Source organism: Bidens hawaiensis, unplaced genomic scaffold, assembly GCF_021521415.1.
Source record: "Bidens hawaiensis isolate Kalapana, Puna unplaced genomic scaffold, B.hawaiensis_p1.1 tig00035439_1, whole genome shotgun sequence".
Lineage (NCBI taxonomy): Eukaryota > Viridiplantae > Streptophyta > Magnoliopsida > Asterales > Asteraceae > Bidens > Bidens hawaiensis.
Genome location: NW_027496156.1, coordinates 63,028 through 81,613, shown reverse-complemented (window position 1 = coordinate 81,613; position 18,586 = coordinate 63,028). Strand labels below are relative to the sequence as shown.

At 36.4% G+C, this 18,586-nt stretch overlaps 1 protein-coding gene and 1 pseudogene across 2 annotated transcripts; one reads left to right on the top strand and one right to left on the bottom strand.

Annotated features, from left to right (window-relative positions):
• Nucleotides 1-12,974: 12,974 nt before the first annotated feature.
• Nucleotides 12,975-14,879, top strand: LOC143587289 (chlorophyll a-b binding protein CP26, chloroplastic-like). Its single transcript, XM_077068615.1, has 6 exons — nucleotides 12,975-13,246; nucleotides 13,325-13,409; nucleotides 13,501-13,551; nucleotides 14,066-14,186; nucleotides 14,314-14,448; nucleotides 14,532-14,879. Exons 1-6 carry the CDS (start codon nucleotides 13,045-13,047, stop codon nucleotides 14,790-14,792), a joined length of 855 nt encoding a protein of 284 aa, XP_076924730.1. The 5' UTR covers nucleotides 12,975-13,044; the 3' UTR covers nucleotides 14,793-14,879.
• Nucleotides 14,880-15,940: 1,061 nt separating this feature from the next.
• LOC143587295 (protein BEARSKIN1-like) lies at nucleotides 15,941-17,629 on the bottom strand (annotated as a pseudogene). The gene is made up of 3 exons (XR_013144858.1): nucleotides 17,037-17,629; nucleotides 16,666-16,961; nucleotides 15,941-16,574 (listed from the first exon to the last, which is right to left on the bottom strand). The product of XR_013144858.1 is annotated as a protein BEARSKIN1-like (transcript).
• Between the last annotated feature and the right edge of the window lie 957 nt (nucleotides 17,630-18,586).

Genomic DNA, 18,586 nt, shown 5'->3' with positions numbered 1-18,586 from the left:
AATTACTGACTTGGGTGACGACATCAAAAGGTTGTTTATGCGGTGTCTTAAAAAGGTTAATGATTGTACTTTGTGTGTGGTGTTGTTTGTTAGGAGGAAAATGGGTGGGTGTTTTACTTGAAGTGATGAGTTAGAATAAATAAAAGAAGATTTGTGAAGACCAATTTGTGTGATGTTGTTGGGAAAAACGACCACCTAGCCACGAACGGTAAACAAAAAGTGCGGAATTAATCTTCATTTGGCTAAACCTTTTCCCAACCCGAATGTGACATTCGTCATTTTTGGTTTAACTTGTATTTGTATCGAAACCCGACCCATTTTGTCTTTCAGATCCTTCCTTATTAATAAATATTGGGTTTTATGTTTCATTTATGTTTCACAATTGTCAGACCAAGAAAACACCCTTTATGGTGCCTTTAAAAGGCCTTTTATTATTAAAAACGACTTAAAACGAACTTCAGGGACCCAAATCGCCAAACAACCAAAGTTGAGGGATCAAAAATAACATCAAGACAAGTCATGAGAAAATACTAAATAAGTAAATATAAGAAAAATAAGGAAATAAAAATATTTCCTAAGTTGAATTTTCCCACATAAAGGAAATAATAAAAAGGAAACTCCATCCCACATGGAAGGATGTAAGAAAGTGGAAGCACTTTACTTAGATATAAATAAGGAATACAAATTCCATCCCACATGGAAAGTGGTAAAGAAATAGAAACTCTTTATAAGTAAGAGATTTTCCATAGTAATATTCCTTTATGCATATCATGCACCAAGTGGTCCTAGCGGAGGGTGCGTAGCACCCGACGCGCACGCGCACGGGCTCTGACGAGGAAGAGGAAGAGGAAGATGGCGATGGATATGGCGAAGGCAAAGGGCGTTGGGCGCAATGTGGCGCACACGTGGCAGACGTGTCAGGCCACGTGGCGACACGTGTCAGAAAAGTGGGCGTTGCGATACGCGACAATGTTAAAGAAGAGCCCATAGCGTATCGCGATGGGACTCAATTTCAGCTATAAAAGGGTGAGGACTACGACTCATTTCTCACACCCACATCCACTCTCTCTAACTACTTTCTCTCTCTACCTCTTTTTGCGTGCCACCGACCCGACAAATATCACCTCGTAATCTGTGCCAATATCCGACGATTTTCTCGAAGTGCGTGCCACCCAAAAATAAGCCGACATTCTGCCTCGAAGTACGTGCACTGCCCGGCGAGACCTGAACATCGTCTTGATTTGTGTGCCAAGAAAAGTGGATCAAGAACGCCTTGATAAACGTACATATAGAGTAGAAGTGCTGCCCGTATAAACTTAGGAATATCTAACTCCGAATACCCGTACGAGGTAGGGGTTCTGCCTAAGTTATTATTTTATTATTATAAATGGCTTAGACCATAGTATAGCCAAACCTTGATTACAATTAAGTATTATATAACTTTTCTTAAGCAAAGATTATAGTCAAAATATAGTTTCTTCTTGAGTAAGAAACGTAAGCATGAACATACAAAGGATATAATCAAAATAGTATTTCTTTATTATTAAGAAATATAATATTAAAATAGTATAGTTAAATTAATAATTCTTCTTGAAGAAGAAACTCAGTATAAGGAAGAAACGTAGCATATAATTGGTAAATAAAGAAATGGACTAAAGGTCCAAATGTTTTATATAAACAAATGATTTTATCAAGGTTAAAGCTATACAAAACGGACTAAAGGTCTGAAGCTAGATCGATGAACTAGTTATTTATACAAAAGTTATTCTCGTACTATAGGTCCGAGGTAACAAAACAAGAAGCAGAATCAGAAAACAGGAATCAGTAACAGAAATTGATTATAAACAGAAAAGGTGAATACGCCTCAAACCTTTTAAATAGAGTCAGAATGTTTGCATAGGATTTACGAATCCTTAAAACTTTGTGTTACAATAATAAGAAACGGATACTCTGATTAAGAGCATACATGTGTCTGGCTCCATTCATACATGGTGACTCGACATTTTCCCGAGGCCATGCATATCATCAACATGCCTCTTAAGGTCTACGGGACTGTTCTGAGAAATGATATTGTGCATATAATTAATTGTACAAGGTATTTAGGGTAATTTGATCCTAATTTAGTTGGGTGCCTAATGAGTAGTCACAAAGGTATTATTGTTGGTTTCACAAAGGTATTGAAAATATTTTTAAGAGTCAGCGTCATTCACCAGCTGTGTGCTGACGTATTTTCTAACCATTTTACAGGAGAACAGAAAGGTTAGAACAAACAAGCAAAAAGGAATAGAAGATTGGAGAATTAGTCATTAGATGCTATCTGATGGCTCAGATATTTTATTTCAAAATATTATAGAGAGTTATGTTTTCTAAAGAATTGTATTTGAAATATCAAACGGGTATTTAAACCCGAGTTTTTAATATAATAATATTTTACATCAAGACTTCCGCTAAAGTAAAACACGCAACTCTGATGTATTTACAAAACAGGTACCAACTATTGGTCACACGCCTAGGCCCTAAGTCGGGGTGTGACACCATAACTGACTCAAACTTCTTGTACCACTGTCTCGGTGCTTGCTTCAACCCATAAAGACTTTTATGAAGTTTAAAAACATAATCTTGTTTACCTTTAACATGAAAACCTTCAGGTTGCTCCATATAGATTTCTTTATCCAGATCACTATGAAGGAAATCTATTTTGACATCCATTTGCTCAACCTCAAGATCAAGACTAGCAGCTAAACCAAGGATCACCCTGATGGAACTCATCTTCATGACTGGAGAAAAAAATCTCATACCCTTTCTTTGACTGAAACCTTTGACCACCAATCTTGCCTTGTACCTAGGCCGTGAGGTATGTTCTTTAGTCTTCAATTTGCAGACCCACTTATTCATTAAAGCTCTTTTGCCCTTTGGCAACTTCACTAATTCAAATGTATTGTTCTTATACAAGGAATTCATCTCATCTTGCATCGCTTCAACCCACTCTCTTTTATGCGTATCTTCCATGGCCTCTTTATAATACTCGGGCTCTCCCCCGTCAGTGAGTAAGACGTACTCACCAGTCAAATAACGAGTAGAAGGTTGACGGTCTCTCATAGACCGCCTAAGTGGGACAAATGCAGGCATATCTACTGGTAACTCGGGATGAATATCCTCATCCAACTCTACCTGCTCTTGATTATCAACATTATCGGCACCATGTTGTTCATCATTTTGAATATCATCTTCGTGATGTGACTCAGTATGCTGAGTAGGAAAAGGATCCAAATCAATGAGATTATTAGTGTACTAAGGAACTACCTTCGTCTTCTCGATATCTTTCAAACTCTCATCTTCGACAAACACAAAATCACGACTTCTTACAAGCTTCTTTAAAACTGGATCATATAGCCTGTATCCAAAATCATCTTGCCCATAACCAAGGAATATACACTGTCTGGACTTCACATCAAGCTTTCATATTCATCTTTGGGAATATGCACAAATGCTTTGCATCCAGAGACTCGCAAATGACGATACGAAACATCTTTGCCACTCCAAACCCTGTCTGGAACATCATTATGCAAAGGAAGAAAAGGAGTGAGATTAATAACATGTACTGCTGTATTTAAAGCTTCATCCTAAAAGGAATTAGGCAACCTAGCATGTGAGAGCAAACACTCAAACCTTTCAACCAAAGTTCTGTTCATTCATTCTGCTAAACCATTCAACTGTGGTGTCTTAGGATGTGGCCTTTGGTGTCGAATATCTTTCTCTCTACAATAAGCATTAAAAGGACCAATGTATTCACCTCCATTATCTGTATGAATACACTTGAGCTTCTTCCCAGTCTGTCTCTCAACGAGGGCATGAAACTGCTTAAACACATCAAACACTTTATCTTTAGACTTTAAAGTATAAATCCATACCTTCCTTGAATGATCGTCTGTAAATGTGGCAAAATATAAGCAACCCTTAAGTGTTCTAGACTTCACAGGACCACATATATTCGAATGCACCAAGTCAAGTATACTTTCTTTTCTATGAGGCGGATGACTATGAAAAGAAACTCACTTTTGCTTACCATTCATACAATGAGAACACTTCTTCAAATGAACATCTTTCGCACCGGACAAAGCATCTTTCTTCAATAAAATATACATCCCTTTTCACTTATATGAGCAAGTCTCTTATGCCATAGATCGGTCACATCAGAATTCGTCAATGAATGAACCGAGTCTTTAGAGATCTTTGGATGTGCCATGTGTAACTTTGAAGTTCTTTTACCTCTTGCCACGATCAATGAACCACGAGTGAGTTTCCAAATTTCACCACCAAAGGTACTGTGGAAACCATCATCATCTAACATACCCGTGGAGATCAAATTAAGTCTAATATCCGGAACACATTTCACACTGTGTGAAACCAAATCCATCCCAGTATCAAACTTCAAGCAAACATCCACAACACCAACGATATTTGATAGCCCATTATTACCCATCTTGACATTCCAAAATCACCAGGAGTATAAGACGAATAAAAATCCATTTGTGATGTCACATGACAAGTAACACCACTGTCAACAACCCAACTCGAATCATCACGTGCAATGTTCACCCTATTAAAACCACAACAAATATGAAACTCTTAGGTGGAAGTGTTAGTTATAGAATTACCTTCATCACCGTCATCTTTCGTGTGGTTGTTCTTTTTATTGTTGTAATTAGCCTTCTTGTTCTCCTTTTTCAATTGCTTGCAAAATTTTACCCTATTCCTTGTCACATCTCCTTCTAAGGCCTGAGAGTGCGACCAACAGTTGGTACCACGTTTGTAAATATATCAGAGTTACGTAATAAAAGCGGAAGTCTTTAAAACATGTGGATTTAAAATATAATATTTGCATATACAAAAGATGGGATTAAAAGTTTCCGTTTTTAAGTTACTTGTTTTAATTACAAAACCACCATTCTTTTTAATATTAAGTTGACAAAATGGAAAAACTGGTCCTTTATGTTTTCATGGTTTTTCAATAGTCGTACTTTGGCAAACTTAATGACAAAAAACATAATTTATTCTTAAAAACTCTATCACGGTATGTCCTTTGGCCCTAACCCGGTTATCTTTTCTTGTTAAATCCGGTCATGTGCATTGCACATGAGGCTAGTATTGTAATTTTACATATTTATTTAAAAATTGGAAATAAAAAAGAAAATATATTTTACAGTAAATACTTTCTCTCTCTCTCTCTCTCTCTCTCACACACACAACCACCATTACCAGGCACCGCCGGCCATTAAATCCGGTCATCCGCCACCCACAGCCACCATTACTAGTCATCGCCGGCCGTCTCCACCCACAGCCGCCATTACTAGTCATCGCCGGCTGCTTTAGCCCTAAATCCACACATTAAAAACCCTAAATCCACAATACTCTTCAATCTTCATAATTACAAAATCAAAAACCCTAAAAGCCACAAACCACCACCACCATTCTACAACACCCTTCTGTTTCATCTTGTTGGAACCCCAGACATGGTCGAAATCACCTAATCCAACAAGAACCCTAATTTTGATTCTTCAATTACTCAACGATTTGCCTCTGTCAGATTAAACTGACAGGGGATTTTTGTTCCTTAGATGATTGCGACCTAAAACACATAGCCACCATTACTAGTGATTGTCTTGACGGGGTTTTGGAGTTGAGGTGAGTTCCAAATTCAGGCCGAGGTTTTGTGTTGTGGTGGACTGGTAGAGTTTTGTTGAGGAAAAAGAGTGCGGTGGCCTGTGGTGGTGGCTGTGACTGTGGCGGCAGAGGAAGTGGCGGGTGGGGCTTGAATCTTTTGGTTGCCGGAAAACGAGCTGGTGGTGGTGAAAGTGGCCAGGAGAGAGAGAGAGAGGTGAGAGAAAGAGATGGAGAGAGAGAGAGTGTGTAATATATATATATATATATATATATATATATATATATATATAATATAATATTTTTGTTATTAAATAAAATTTGAAGTTACAACTATACCCTCATGTGCATTGCACATGACCAAATTTAACGAAAAAACTTAACTGAGTTAGTTTAAAAGGACGTAACGTGATACATTTTTGAAACATAGAACATGATTTCAGTCATTAAGTTTGCCAAAAATTGACTATTCAAAAACCATGAAAACATAAAGGACCAGTTTTGCCATTTTGTCTATTAAGTTTAACAAAAAGATCCGAGCCACCGGATATCTTTAGCACTTCGTCTTCCCAAGCCCTAATCTTGATTACCTACAAAATGTTTAGAAAATACGTTAGCAACGAATGCTGGTGAATATGCTGACGCTAAAATATTTTCTTTTAATTTATTACCCCTCGAGACTGCGTATGTGACATTCGTCAAATTCGAGTCTCGAGTTGTTTTTCGTTTTGTAAACTTTTATTACGTGAACCCGACTCAACATTTTTAGAACTTTATTTATTTATTATACAATATTATATTATATATTTCGATCACCAATAAATTGATGTTTTGTCATATTATAGTGTCGTTGAGAAAACATAGAGGGTTTAAACTGATTTTGGTAAACTCGTTATAATTTGGAAACATTTAAACTCGTTTTAAACCATTATTAGAACTTGAGGGGCCAAAGGGGTAACATTTATAACCCACCTATTTAATCAAAAAAAACCCTAACCCTACCTTATATCATTCACAGCCGCCACCCCTTTCTCTCTCGAAATTCCGGCGACCGGAATCGGCTCCGGCGAACCCGATTTTTTCGGCAAGACCACCATCTCCGGCAACGCCACCACCATCCACCACACCACCACCTCCATCGCAGCCATCACACCAGCCGCCACCCTCTTCATATCTTTCGATTCCGGTAACGGTCCGGCGACGCCAAACACCTCCGATACACGACCACCGTACCCCCACTGCCTCTCATTCCCTTCCTTCGCAAATCCGGCGAGCCCTCTCCATCTACACGTTTTTCCGGTGATCGGAAAACCGGCCATCGGTGTACCGCAGCCTCTCCATCTCCCTCGGCGCTCTCTCTCTCTCTCACCGTCTCTCTATCTCTCGCTCTCTCTCTCTCGCGTCGTCTCTCTCTCTCTCCCTCTCCCTCTCCCTCTCCCTCCGGTTGCGGTTTCCGTCTCCGGCAGGTGCGACTCTTTTCATTCCTCGGTATAGATTCGTGACTCGTGAACAACTAATAGGTAAATTAACAATTGTGGGTTTAACTTTGAGTTGTTTAACAAATTGTTATATTGGTTCGGTTTGGTTGGTACGTTAGTTATTAAACTAGAGGTCTCGGGTTCGGGTCATCCTAGATCGGTTTTTGGTATTGTTTTCTTGTTATAATTAATAAATTTATTATTACTATTAGTATTAACATAAATACGTAAAGATGATTATTATTATTATTATTATTATTATTATTATTATAATAATAATTATTAACTAGATTATTATTAGTATTATCATTATTATTATTAATATTATTATTATTACTATTATCTTTTAACAAAACTATTATTATTATCATTAACTTATATATCTATATACACATAATATATATATATATATATATATATATAAAACATATTTTAAAATCATTATTATCATTTTTATCTTTAACATTAATAATATTATTATAAACTTTATTATCAGTTCATTTTTATACAACTGAGCTCTTGATTTAAAACTCGTCTTGTTTTCTTTTAATATTGTTTAGCTATTTAAAAACCCAATAATATAATATTATTTTATTTTAATTGTCATTTAAGTACGAGTCCCTAACCATTAACAAATTAACCGATAATCCGATTTACAACCGAACCGTCCTATTCAATGTTTCCAATATAGTTTCATTATGGTTTCAAGTTCATTAATATATTTTATTTATTCGTTTTCAATTAGCTTTCAAGTCGGATTCGTTCGTTTCATTTACAAGCTTTCTATATGTCGATCACTTATTTAGTTTCTCAATTCATCAATCTAGGTGAGTACTTTCATACCCCTTTTTCCATCTTTCGTTTTAGGGTGACATTTCATACCTATCAAACTAAATGCTTTAATTACTTGAATCTTAAACCCACAAACGTGATTGTATATTTTACTTAAATAATTGCTCGATTTGGTGTTCTATGCTTACATGCTTATGTGTTTATCGCTTTTGGATGGTGGAACTATAAATCCTAGACCATTTGGCAACCCCTTATGGCAAGGTGTCGTTAACGTAATGCAATTAACGATAACTATTAAATCCTAGACTACTTGGCAACCCCTTGTAGCTAGGTGGTGCTAATGTGATTAGCAATTGTCAATAAAATCCTAGACTATTTGGCATCCCCTTATAGCTAGGTGTCGCTAACCTAAAACTATTAGCGATATCTATTTTATCCAAATTGTTGCTATTATTTATTGTTTTGTATACAAGTTTTGTGGTTTTTTTATTACTATATATTTATATGCTCAAACTTATGAATTGCTCACCAACCTTTGTGTTGACAAACTTTATTTTATGAAATGTTACATGTTTGAATTTTGTTGACTCGAGGACTTGGCGTAAAACGTTACCAAGACTATTAGGATATTAGTAAAACGAACAATACAATTGTTACTTGTATTTAACTTGTTTGTGTGGGAGAGATGTGTTGTTTATTGATTTGTTGAAATAAAATGAGTTAAATATATATGGTCACTTTAAATAGTGTCTTGTGTTTTTGGGCAATCCGTTGCTCCCCGGCATGTTCCGCCGCCTTTGGTCGGGGTGTGACAGCGTAGGTCTCGGCCCATCGTGGCTTAGGAATAACAAAGTTATAAAAAAATTACAATTATAAACTCAAGTCTCTACACTAAATACCCCAGCAAACACCGCATCATTCGACATAGTTATGTATCTATTCGTATACACATGGTCATTAACTCCCCGCAGGAAAGCATCAATATAACCAGGTGTGGTGTGCCCACCACATATGTAAGGATCCAGACAAACGTACACGATAGCCTGAGGGCTAGTGCTTAAACTTTTGTTTATAAATGTTTTAGAGACACGTAGTCTCATGTAAACATTTTCATTTAACACACTGACTCGTTTAAAACAAGTTTGTAAAGTTTGGGGCGTATTCACATTTTTGATCTGGATTGGCTTCAATACACCGTCCGAGGGTCTTTCCTGTGCTATCTCGCACCTATAGTACGAGTATAACATTTTGTTAGTCGGATATACAATCCGGCTTAAGACCTTCAGTCATTTATAATCTTTACCTCGATTATATTTTTCTTTACTTTAAAACCTTGGTTAATTAGTATTCACTTTTCTTTTTAAACCTTTAGTTTAAAATATCCTTTTTTATTTCTTTTATAAGATAACCTATAGTTAATCTTATTTTCTTTAAACCATACGTTTCTTCTTCTCTAAGAAACATTTTCTTTATTATTTAAGAATATTCATAATTACTTAAATAATAATTTTATAACAAATAAATATATAATCACATTGATATATATATATATATATATATATATATATATATATATATATATTCATATTCTTTTCTTTTCCTTTGTTACATTTTCTTTTATGTTATCGAGGTATCGAGTATTTCTTCGACTTTAGGTTTTAAGCCTTTTCAATATTTTAATATTATTTTATTCGGGCATTATGCCTACCTTTGTTGTCTTATAATAACTGTAGACGATCGAGCAACACTTCGACGTCTTTTACCCTTTCAAAGCTTTTCTTGATCAACACCACCTTGGCACACAAAACGAGACACCAACACTTCTTCCCACTTCGGCACGCTTTACGAGGCGGGTCGTTGGGACGTCGAGATGGAAACTCCTTCTTGATTGGAACGTCGGTGGTAAGAGGCATGGATATCGAGGAAACGGACACGGTAATCGAGGAATCGAGGGCATGAACTTCGAGGTAATCGAGGGTATGGTTTATAATGTTTAGAGAGAGATATATGTAGGAGATTTGAGTGTGGAAATGAATGAACCCGTAACTTGCTATTTATAGGCAAAACAGGCAGGGCATCGTGATACGCGATGGCTCTTTACCCCTGGTGTCGCGTATCACAACGTAGCTGCGCACAGTCATCACTAGACCTGCCACGTGGCGGACATGCTGCCACGTGGCGAACGTTGTGCCACGTGTGGACACGTGGCACGTCATGTGCTTTGTGTGTCAGACAACCCATCGCGATACGCGATGGGTTTCCCTTCTGATCCATCGCGTATCGCGATGGGTCAGGAAATCAGAATTTTTCATTTTTAACCCTAAGGTTTAGAAATTGACATTTTTGGTCCTTTGACTTTGAAAACTTGGTATTTTTGACCCAATATTTTCACGATGTTACATGCCCTTTTCTACCACAATGATAGCACTCAAAGTCATCAGACTTCCCTTTTGACTTACTACGATGCTTTGTTCTATTACTTGGACCTCTACTATGGTCTATGGCTTCTCCCCCTACTTTCGGTAACCAAGACATCTAAATGTGAAGAGGAACCTTGTGACTTTCTTCTCATCTCTTCATTTATAATACTAACTTTAGCCAATTCCATAGAGATAATACCGTGTGCTTCGGAGTTGGACAATGATGTCCTAAAAGTCTCCCAAGAATCCGGTAAAGTACCAAGAAGCTATAAACCTTGTATCTCGTCTTCAAACTTAATACCCATACCTGCAAGGCTGCAAGCTGATTAATAACACCCAGAAAAACATTGAAATGATCAGTAACAGGAGTTCAATCACGGTATTTCAACTTTATCAATTGTTTAATCAAGAACAACTTATTGTTCCCGGTCTTCCGAGCATACAACTCTTCAAGCTTGGTCCATAGAGTATGAGCATGACTCTCCCCGTTAATATGGTTCAAAACATTATCATCAACCCATTGCCGAATATACCCACAAACCTTTCTATGCAAAATATTCCACTCTTCAATAGTTTTATCTTCAGTTTTATCGGTACTAAAAACAAGCAATAATAATGCTTCACATAAAAAAAAGGTCTTCCATCTTGCCTTTCCAAACATGATAATTAATACCATTCAAATTAACCATCCTACCTGTATTAGCTTCCATCGTTCAAACAAGTATAACCCAAGAACAAGAGCCAAAGCTCTAATACCACTCTGTTGGTAAAAACGACCACCTAGCCACAAACGGTAAACAAAACATGCGGAATTAATTTTCGTTTGGCTAAACTTTTTCCCGACCCGAATGAACCAATGAGGATGCAAAAAAGTACGGTAATCTAAAGTAAATAGGACACAATAATTTTAGCGTGAAAACTTCTCAAGACGAGAGTAAAAACCAAAGGACTACTAGAGCCGCTTCAAATCCACTATCACCAATAATAGCAATACAAAGTCTTCTCTAGGTAAAACTAGAGGCATACGTAAATCATCATATACTTGGCACAAACTAATATAAACTATATGGAATCAAACTATAAAAGACTAATGAGTAAGAGGTATCACCAACAAGAAAATAACCAATCTCGGAAACGTCTCTTATCTTCACAAAACCCTAAAGGAATAGAGCACCAAAACTTTCTTTGTCTCTTCGTCTATGATTGTCTTCGACATCAACTTCTTTTTTATGACAAAATAATAATCCATCGAAGAATAATTCTCTCTTTATATATTTTTTGAATAATGTCGGTTAACATAAATTAATGACCAAACCCTTTTTTTACTTTCTTGTTGAGAAAATCTTGCAGCCCACAAAACAATTACCATGTGGGCATGGGCCCAACTAAAAAATTGATTTTGCCTTGTGTCACGAATTCAGTAACAAAAAAATAATAATATTTTTCCTTTTTCTTTTTATTAATAATTAATAATAATAGTAATAACCTATGTAGGATAATACTTGTTGAGCTTTCTCATGAGTAAAAAATACCCCAACAGATGTATGCCTATAAATCATGACTTTAATAAGTTTTTTAATAATTTAATCAAATGGAGTGCCTTCTCTGGTGTTGCATTGTGTTATTTTTGACCTACGGTGTTGCTGCCAAATATTCCCTTCGACGATTCTGCCTAAAGAAACCTCATTCAACAATTTATGAAGAGATAAACCTAAAAAATTATGAAAACATTGTAATTGGACGTATATGTTAGATATTAATATATGATTAAAACAAATGACAAGTGAGTACATAATGAAGAATATGGAATATCTCATAGAATAGTAACCGAGTTTTAAAAGTGTTTACATACTTTTCCTAAATCGAGTAACTAAATCTTTAAATAGAATCTCATCGATTTTTTTGTGCGTCAATAAGAAATGGAGGATAAGATGCGAGGGTTGGAATTTGCAATATATGTAGTTAAATTTAGAAAATTTTAAAAAACGTTAATTATATTAAAATTCAAAAATAAAAAACAAAATTCACGTCACCATAAAAAAAAAGATAAAAAGATATCATATGTGAAACAAAAAAGAAAAATGCTAAAATAACATATTAAAACCTTTAATTTAATTAAATATGAAAGTTGAGTGACTTGATTGAAACATTTTTTAAAGTTGAGTAGTGTAATTGAAACACTTTTAATATTTGGTTAATATTCTATGAAATTGCCCCAAATGAACATATATTTATCCGTTAGCTACCAGTAAAGTGGCGAGTTTTGAATATAGAAAAATTATAAAAGATTGACATGAGGTATACTCGCATAGATGATGTATTTACTTTTGTATTAATACAAGTGTTACACTACATGTATTTACTGTAAACTTGTGTTTTTTAAAGTTTTGAAAGTAATTTTCGTGGTCATGATCGGACATGAAGTTATCCGACTTCACCAATTCTCTTCCACACCTTCAACTTGAACCAACTCTATGTGGTACCCACACATACATTACACGTCGGATATCATAATCCGCCACGTCAGCCCTGTAATCCAACTATAGACCCATCAGATTCCATTTCCCACTTCCCACCAATCACATCCATCCTACGTGGCAAGTCAACATCCACTAAAACTACCATTTAGCAACACCTCTCCCTTCTCACTTCCCATCACAAACAAAACAAACCAACCATCTAACCGGAAAACAATGGCTTCGTTGGCGGCTTCAACGGCTGTCGGCGCGTCGGAAATACGTGGAAACCCTCTCAACTTATCCAGAGCGGCTCCGTCGGCTTCCAGTCCAGCTGTAAACTTTAAGACGGTGGCCCTTTTCCAAAAGAAGAAGGCTGCACCCAAGGCGAAGCCAGCCGCCGTCACTCCGGCTTCCGATGAGCTAGCCAAGTGGTACGGTGAGTAACATGCAGTTTAACCACAACTTAATGCATAAATTAATTTTAAACTTTATAAAATATGCAATGAATTTACAGGTCCTGAGAGAAGAGTCTTCTTGCCGGAAGGTCTTTTGGACCGCTCGGAGATCCCGGAGTACCTCAACGGAGAAGTCGCCGGAGAGTAAGTCAAAGCTGTTAGCCTTATCTTTATACGCATATTAATCTATCTTTTTGTTAAATTAAATTAATTAATATACATTATTTATATGCAGTTACGGCTATGATCCTTTTGGACTTGGTAAGAAACCTGAAGACTTCGCCAAGTAAGTTCGCTTTCAACTCACAAATAGGCACATAACTTTAAGCGAGTCAACTCAGTAAAGACACAGTTGACTTTAAATATGCAAGGCCATAAGTTACTAGATTGGTGAGGCGCGTTTGACTTTTGAACCCAGGCTTATCGAGCTAAAACTAGCTAGCTCGCCAACATATACGAAACTATTATTTATATTACTTTTATTTGATATATTAAATATACATTTATGTAATAATTATTATCATTTGTAAAACTACAATGAAGCTAAATAATATATATTATGTTATATATAAAAACTAAAATTAAAATAATTATAAATGTATATTACTTAATTAGTAAATAATAAATGAGTCAAACCCGAGACAAACTCTAGCTTGAAAAACTATATGCTAGTCGAGCCCGGCTTGGCTCATTTAAACCCATGGCCCATAATGATTGTATAATTCACTGTACACAAAACTAGGCAATTATAAATGATGAGTTGACTTAGCTGTGATGAATTTGTTTTGAATGGTGTGTAGATACCAAGCCTACGAGCTGATCCATGCACGATGGGCCATGCTGGGTGCAGCTGGTTGCATTATTCCTGAGGCGTTTAACAAATACGGTGCTAACTGTGGCCCTGAAGCCGTCTGGTTCAAGGTTTGATCTGTCACATGAATATGTTAGATATTGTATATTAGTTTTAAACCCGTTATTCGTGTTGAAACAAACTAGATTATAAAACCTTATGATTCAAACATTTAAAAATTCATTTGGGTACATGCAGACCGGTGCTCTACTACTAGATGGAAACACATTGAACTACTTTGGAAAGAACATTCCTATTAATCTAGTCCTAGCAGTTGTTGCCGAGGTTGTTCTTGTTGGCGGTGCAGAATACTACAGAATCATCAATGGCTTGGTATGTACATGAATTGAATCTGATGTCTCTAATACTACATTGGACACGGGGCCATGTTTGACGAGTTTTGTATGTACGTGCAGGATTTGGAGGACAAGCTGCACCCTGGTGGCCCATTTGACCCGTTGGGTTTGGCTAACGATCCAGACCAGTTTGCATTGTTGAAGGTTAAGGAGATCAAGAATGGCAGACTCGCAATGTTCTCCATGTTTGCATTCTTCATCCAAGCTTATGTGACCGGACAAGGTCCTGTGGAAAACCTCGCATCTCACTTGAGTGATCCCTTTGGAAATAACTTGTTAACCGTGATTTCTGGAAACATCGAACGAGCCCCAACTCTGTAAACTGCATTATGTAATCTAAAACAATGACATTCGGATAGCCGTGTATTTTATATATATATTTTGTTATTATGAGAAACGTTTCTATCATTGCAAGAGTTGTATTTAAATTTAATTAAAACAGGATCTAATCCTACCGCCTATTCAAATTAAAATTAAATACAAACAGCAATCTAATCTGTTAATTCTTGGATCAACTTCGTATCATTCTTCTTTGCTTGAGACGAAATGATCTCGAGTTCTCAAGATATCCACCAAGTTGAACATCTTGAAAATATAGATCAATAGTGTCAGGGAAATCAAGGAAGATCAATGGCACGGGCATTGTTATTTATCTTATGGAGGATTTGTACGCGCATACTTCTTTTGACTCAAGTTAATAGAGGTATCAACAGGGAATCGCTCCTTACATAGGTAGACCGTGACTTTATCTCCCACTTTAAACGTCTTGGAACACCAATGTTTTTCTGTGGCTGCCTTATAACTGGAATTGGCCTCTTCAATGCTCTTTTTAACTGCTTCACGTGTGGCATATATGCCTTCTGCCAAGTTATTGGCTTTAATGTCTACTTTTCTGGTAAGTTGACTAATTCCACCATAATGTTGTAGACAAACTCTACTTGGGCAAGTGCTACATCCTACATCTTGGGTTTCCACCCACATAGAAAACGGATCACTGTATCATATCTTGTATACCAATTATATCTAATATCACTATAAATATGTAACATCAGTTTTGAATTTTGATTTCATATTGGGAACTAGTTTGAATACACTATTTAATTGTAGGGATCAGATTCAACTTATATAGTCAGAGTACTAAATCTTAATTATTCAAACACCACAAGCCATTGATTAATTACCAGATAAATGCTTGTACACTGGACAAGAAATATAGAGATATACATTTAATAATTTAATAAGAAATAAATCACTACAATATCCCATTAATCATGACAAAATTATGTCAAATAAAATGGAGTTACACATAATCAATTAATATTGTAACAGTTAATAAAACTGTTAGCTAGGTACTTAGTTTGAATGTTCACAAGTCATCTTCTCTATAGACCATGGTTTGATAGGTGTAATCGTTTAGAAGAAAATCACCATAGCACATCAATTATCAGTATTGAGCTATTTTCATAACCCTAAAATTCCACCCCTCCTCGCAAGGAGAGTTGATTGATCGGTTGCATCGAAGAAGATGATGTAGCATCATCTCTATACCTCAACAACCCTCTAGTCGAATTCTCATCTCCGTTATGTTGAACAAGATGCGAAGTTACAAGCCTATCAATCATTCCCCACTCGTTTGATGCATCTTGATCTCTTACATTTGTGTTCATCATGTTTTGAGTCGGTTCAGAGATGTCAACCTCTAAACCAGGCTCAGAAGCATGATAACCTACATCAAGTTGGTTTTCGCAGCTTCCACTGTCACATTCTCTATGGTTAGACATGAGTTGTCTAACCATAATCGGTGAATCTTCAGAAGGAAGATTCAAAAAAACCACTTCCTAGAGGTTTGTGGATTGTTGTGAGAAGATGATCAGGATATTGATGAGTGTAGTTAAGTCCTAAGTCGAAATTTTGTTGTTGTTGTTGCTGGTGTTGATACGTTAAATATTGATGATTGTGATCTAGACCGTATGAGAAAGGGCGCAATTGGTACATATTGTTGGTGCGTTCTTCGGATGCTATGTTACCACTTGACGCTTCGTTTCCGCCTACTTTGAACAAGTTTCTCTTCTTGAACACACGGCAAATCACCCATCCTTCTTCCTATAATATCCGGAAAAAACACACATCTTATTAACATAAGCTCGTATACTCATTGAACAAATTTAACTAGATTAAAACAGCTTCTACTTACCAAAGAAGTTATAACATGATTGAGAGGATTATTATGCTCGCTAACATCTTCAAGACAATACTCGTGCATGATCCAATCAGTCTTTTGCCCATGCGGAGCTCGCCCACGATAGAAAACTAGGGTTTTCCTCATACCAATCTTCTTGAAGGTGTCTCGAATGCATTTGTCTCGTCCCGTTGCCTTCCAGAAACCAGTGTGTGTTGCTCGATTCGTTCTTGATCCTGTCGGATACTTCTTATCCTTATGGCTAAAGAAGTACCACTCATTTTCAGGTGTTGACCCTATCTTGCATTTCTCTATAACATTTTACCAAATTCATATAAACAATCATAACAAAAAAATAAAAAATAAAAATAGAATATACTATATACCTTGGAGGTCCCATGGCTCAGTCTTGTTCAAGTCAATTTCTCTGATGACATCCATATCAAATTTCTCAAAAGCAATCTTCTTCTTCAAGTAGAAATGAAGAAGCTCTTCGTCGGTCGGGTGAAACCGGAACCCCGGAGGAACACCGCCGTTTGATGACGTCATGAACCACCAACTTAGAGGCTTTTAGTTAGTTACTGGTTTGTTTGTGTGTGTGTTAAGTTAATGTTGAGTAGCTAGCTAGCTAGGTAGGGTGATATATATCATGATCAATCATTTAAGATGGAGTGTTAAGTGTTTATATAGGGTTAGAAAGTTGACGGCCGGTGAAGACGGCGGCGGTGAAGCCTAAAGCTGACGTAGATTGGAAGTAAAACTTATCTGGAGGGAATACTAATGGCGATGAGAGGTGCTTTGAATATTCCTGCACATACGCGTTCTGGAAAGTGGAAACTCGTCTGCTTAAATAAATAGAATATTTAGATGACATTTCGGATTTAATGAAAAGATTAATACTTAAATATCTACGTAAAACATATAATTTGTTGGTTTCATACTGTGTATTTGGGTTCTCGATACTAGTGAATTTTTTGTAAATCATTAGCTAGGTCAATTGATCATCAAAAACTGAGTTTGAGCAGGAGACGGAATATCAACCGTTCATTATTAGTTTGGCGTTACATACATTCAACCCAAGATCTCTACCGGAGAAAAACCATCAGGAAAAACCCATGACCATCGTACCAGAGGCCTGATGGTACTGTCATATGAATTACTTTCAAATTAAACTAACTTGTTTGGTAACTATGGACCCTAAGTAAAAACCCATGACCATCAAACCAGAGGCCTGATGGCTGTCATATGAATTACTTTCATATTAAACTAACTTGTTTGGTAACTATGGACCGTATTCACAAGTTGGTCAATATGGAATGACCTACGTTGACAAATTGGTCAACTCAGTTTAGTTTTCTATTTGTAATAGGATTATTATGGTAATGTTTTGGTTATTAAGTTAAGGTTAGATATGTAAATATTGGGCTTTTGTTAGAGGCTTTTGATGTATGATCGATAGAAAATTATTGTAAATGCTTCTTGCATTAGTTTTATCTTTACAACAATAAAGTATTTATGAATCTTGTGCTTTGAAGTGGTAATAGAGCTTGGTGTAACAACAGACCAAACTTGAGGTACCCGAGATTGAAATCAAGATCTAGCCGTCATATGGAAGCTTGGCCATTGTGAATATATTTAGGGCCGATTGTTTTTGCCAAGGAGAGATCTATCGAGTAAGATCTAGGGTCAGTCAATCAAAGACACCAAGGAAGATCTATGGACTACCGACCAATTTTCTTTAAAAAGCAGTGTCCGATTTTGTTTAGTAATTTTGGGAACTGAAAACCAAACCGAGTCAAACTTGCTGCCCAAGTTAACAACTATATCAGTGACCAGAATACTACAGTTCGATTTTCTCGGTTAAATGATTTAAATTCCGCTTTCAAGCTAGTTAAAAATCAGACCTGACCCGTGATTCAAGGGACAAGATCTAGAA

Excerpts from the sequence above, each read along its gene's own strand:
- LOC143587289 (XM_077068615.1), top strand. The coding sequence starts at position 13,045 with ATGGCTTCGTTGGCGGCTTCAACGGCTGTCGGCGCGTCGGAAATACGT. Across the intron at positions 13,410-13,500 it reads AACGGAGAAGTCGCCGGAGA|TTACGGCTATGATCCTTTTG; the intron begins GTAAGTCAAAGC and ends ATTTATATGCAG. Across the intron at positions 14,187-14,313 it reads CTGAAGCCGTCTGGTTCAAG|ACCGGTGCTCTACTACTAGA; the intron begins GTTTGATCTGTC and ends GGGTACATGCAG.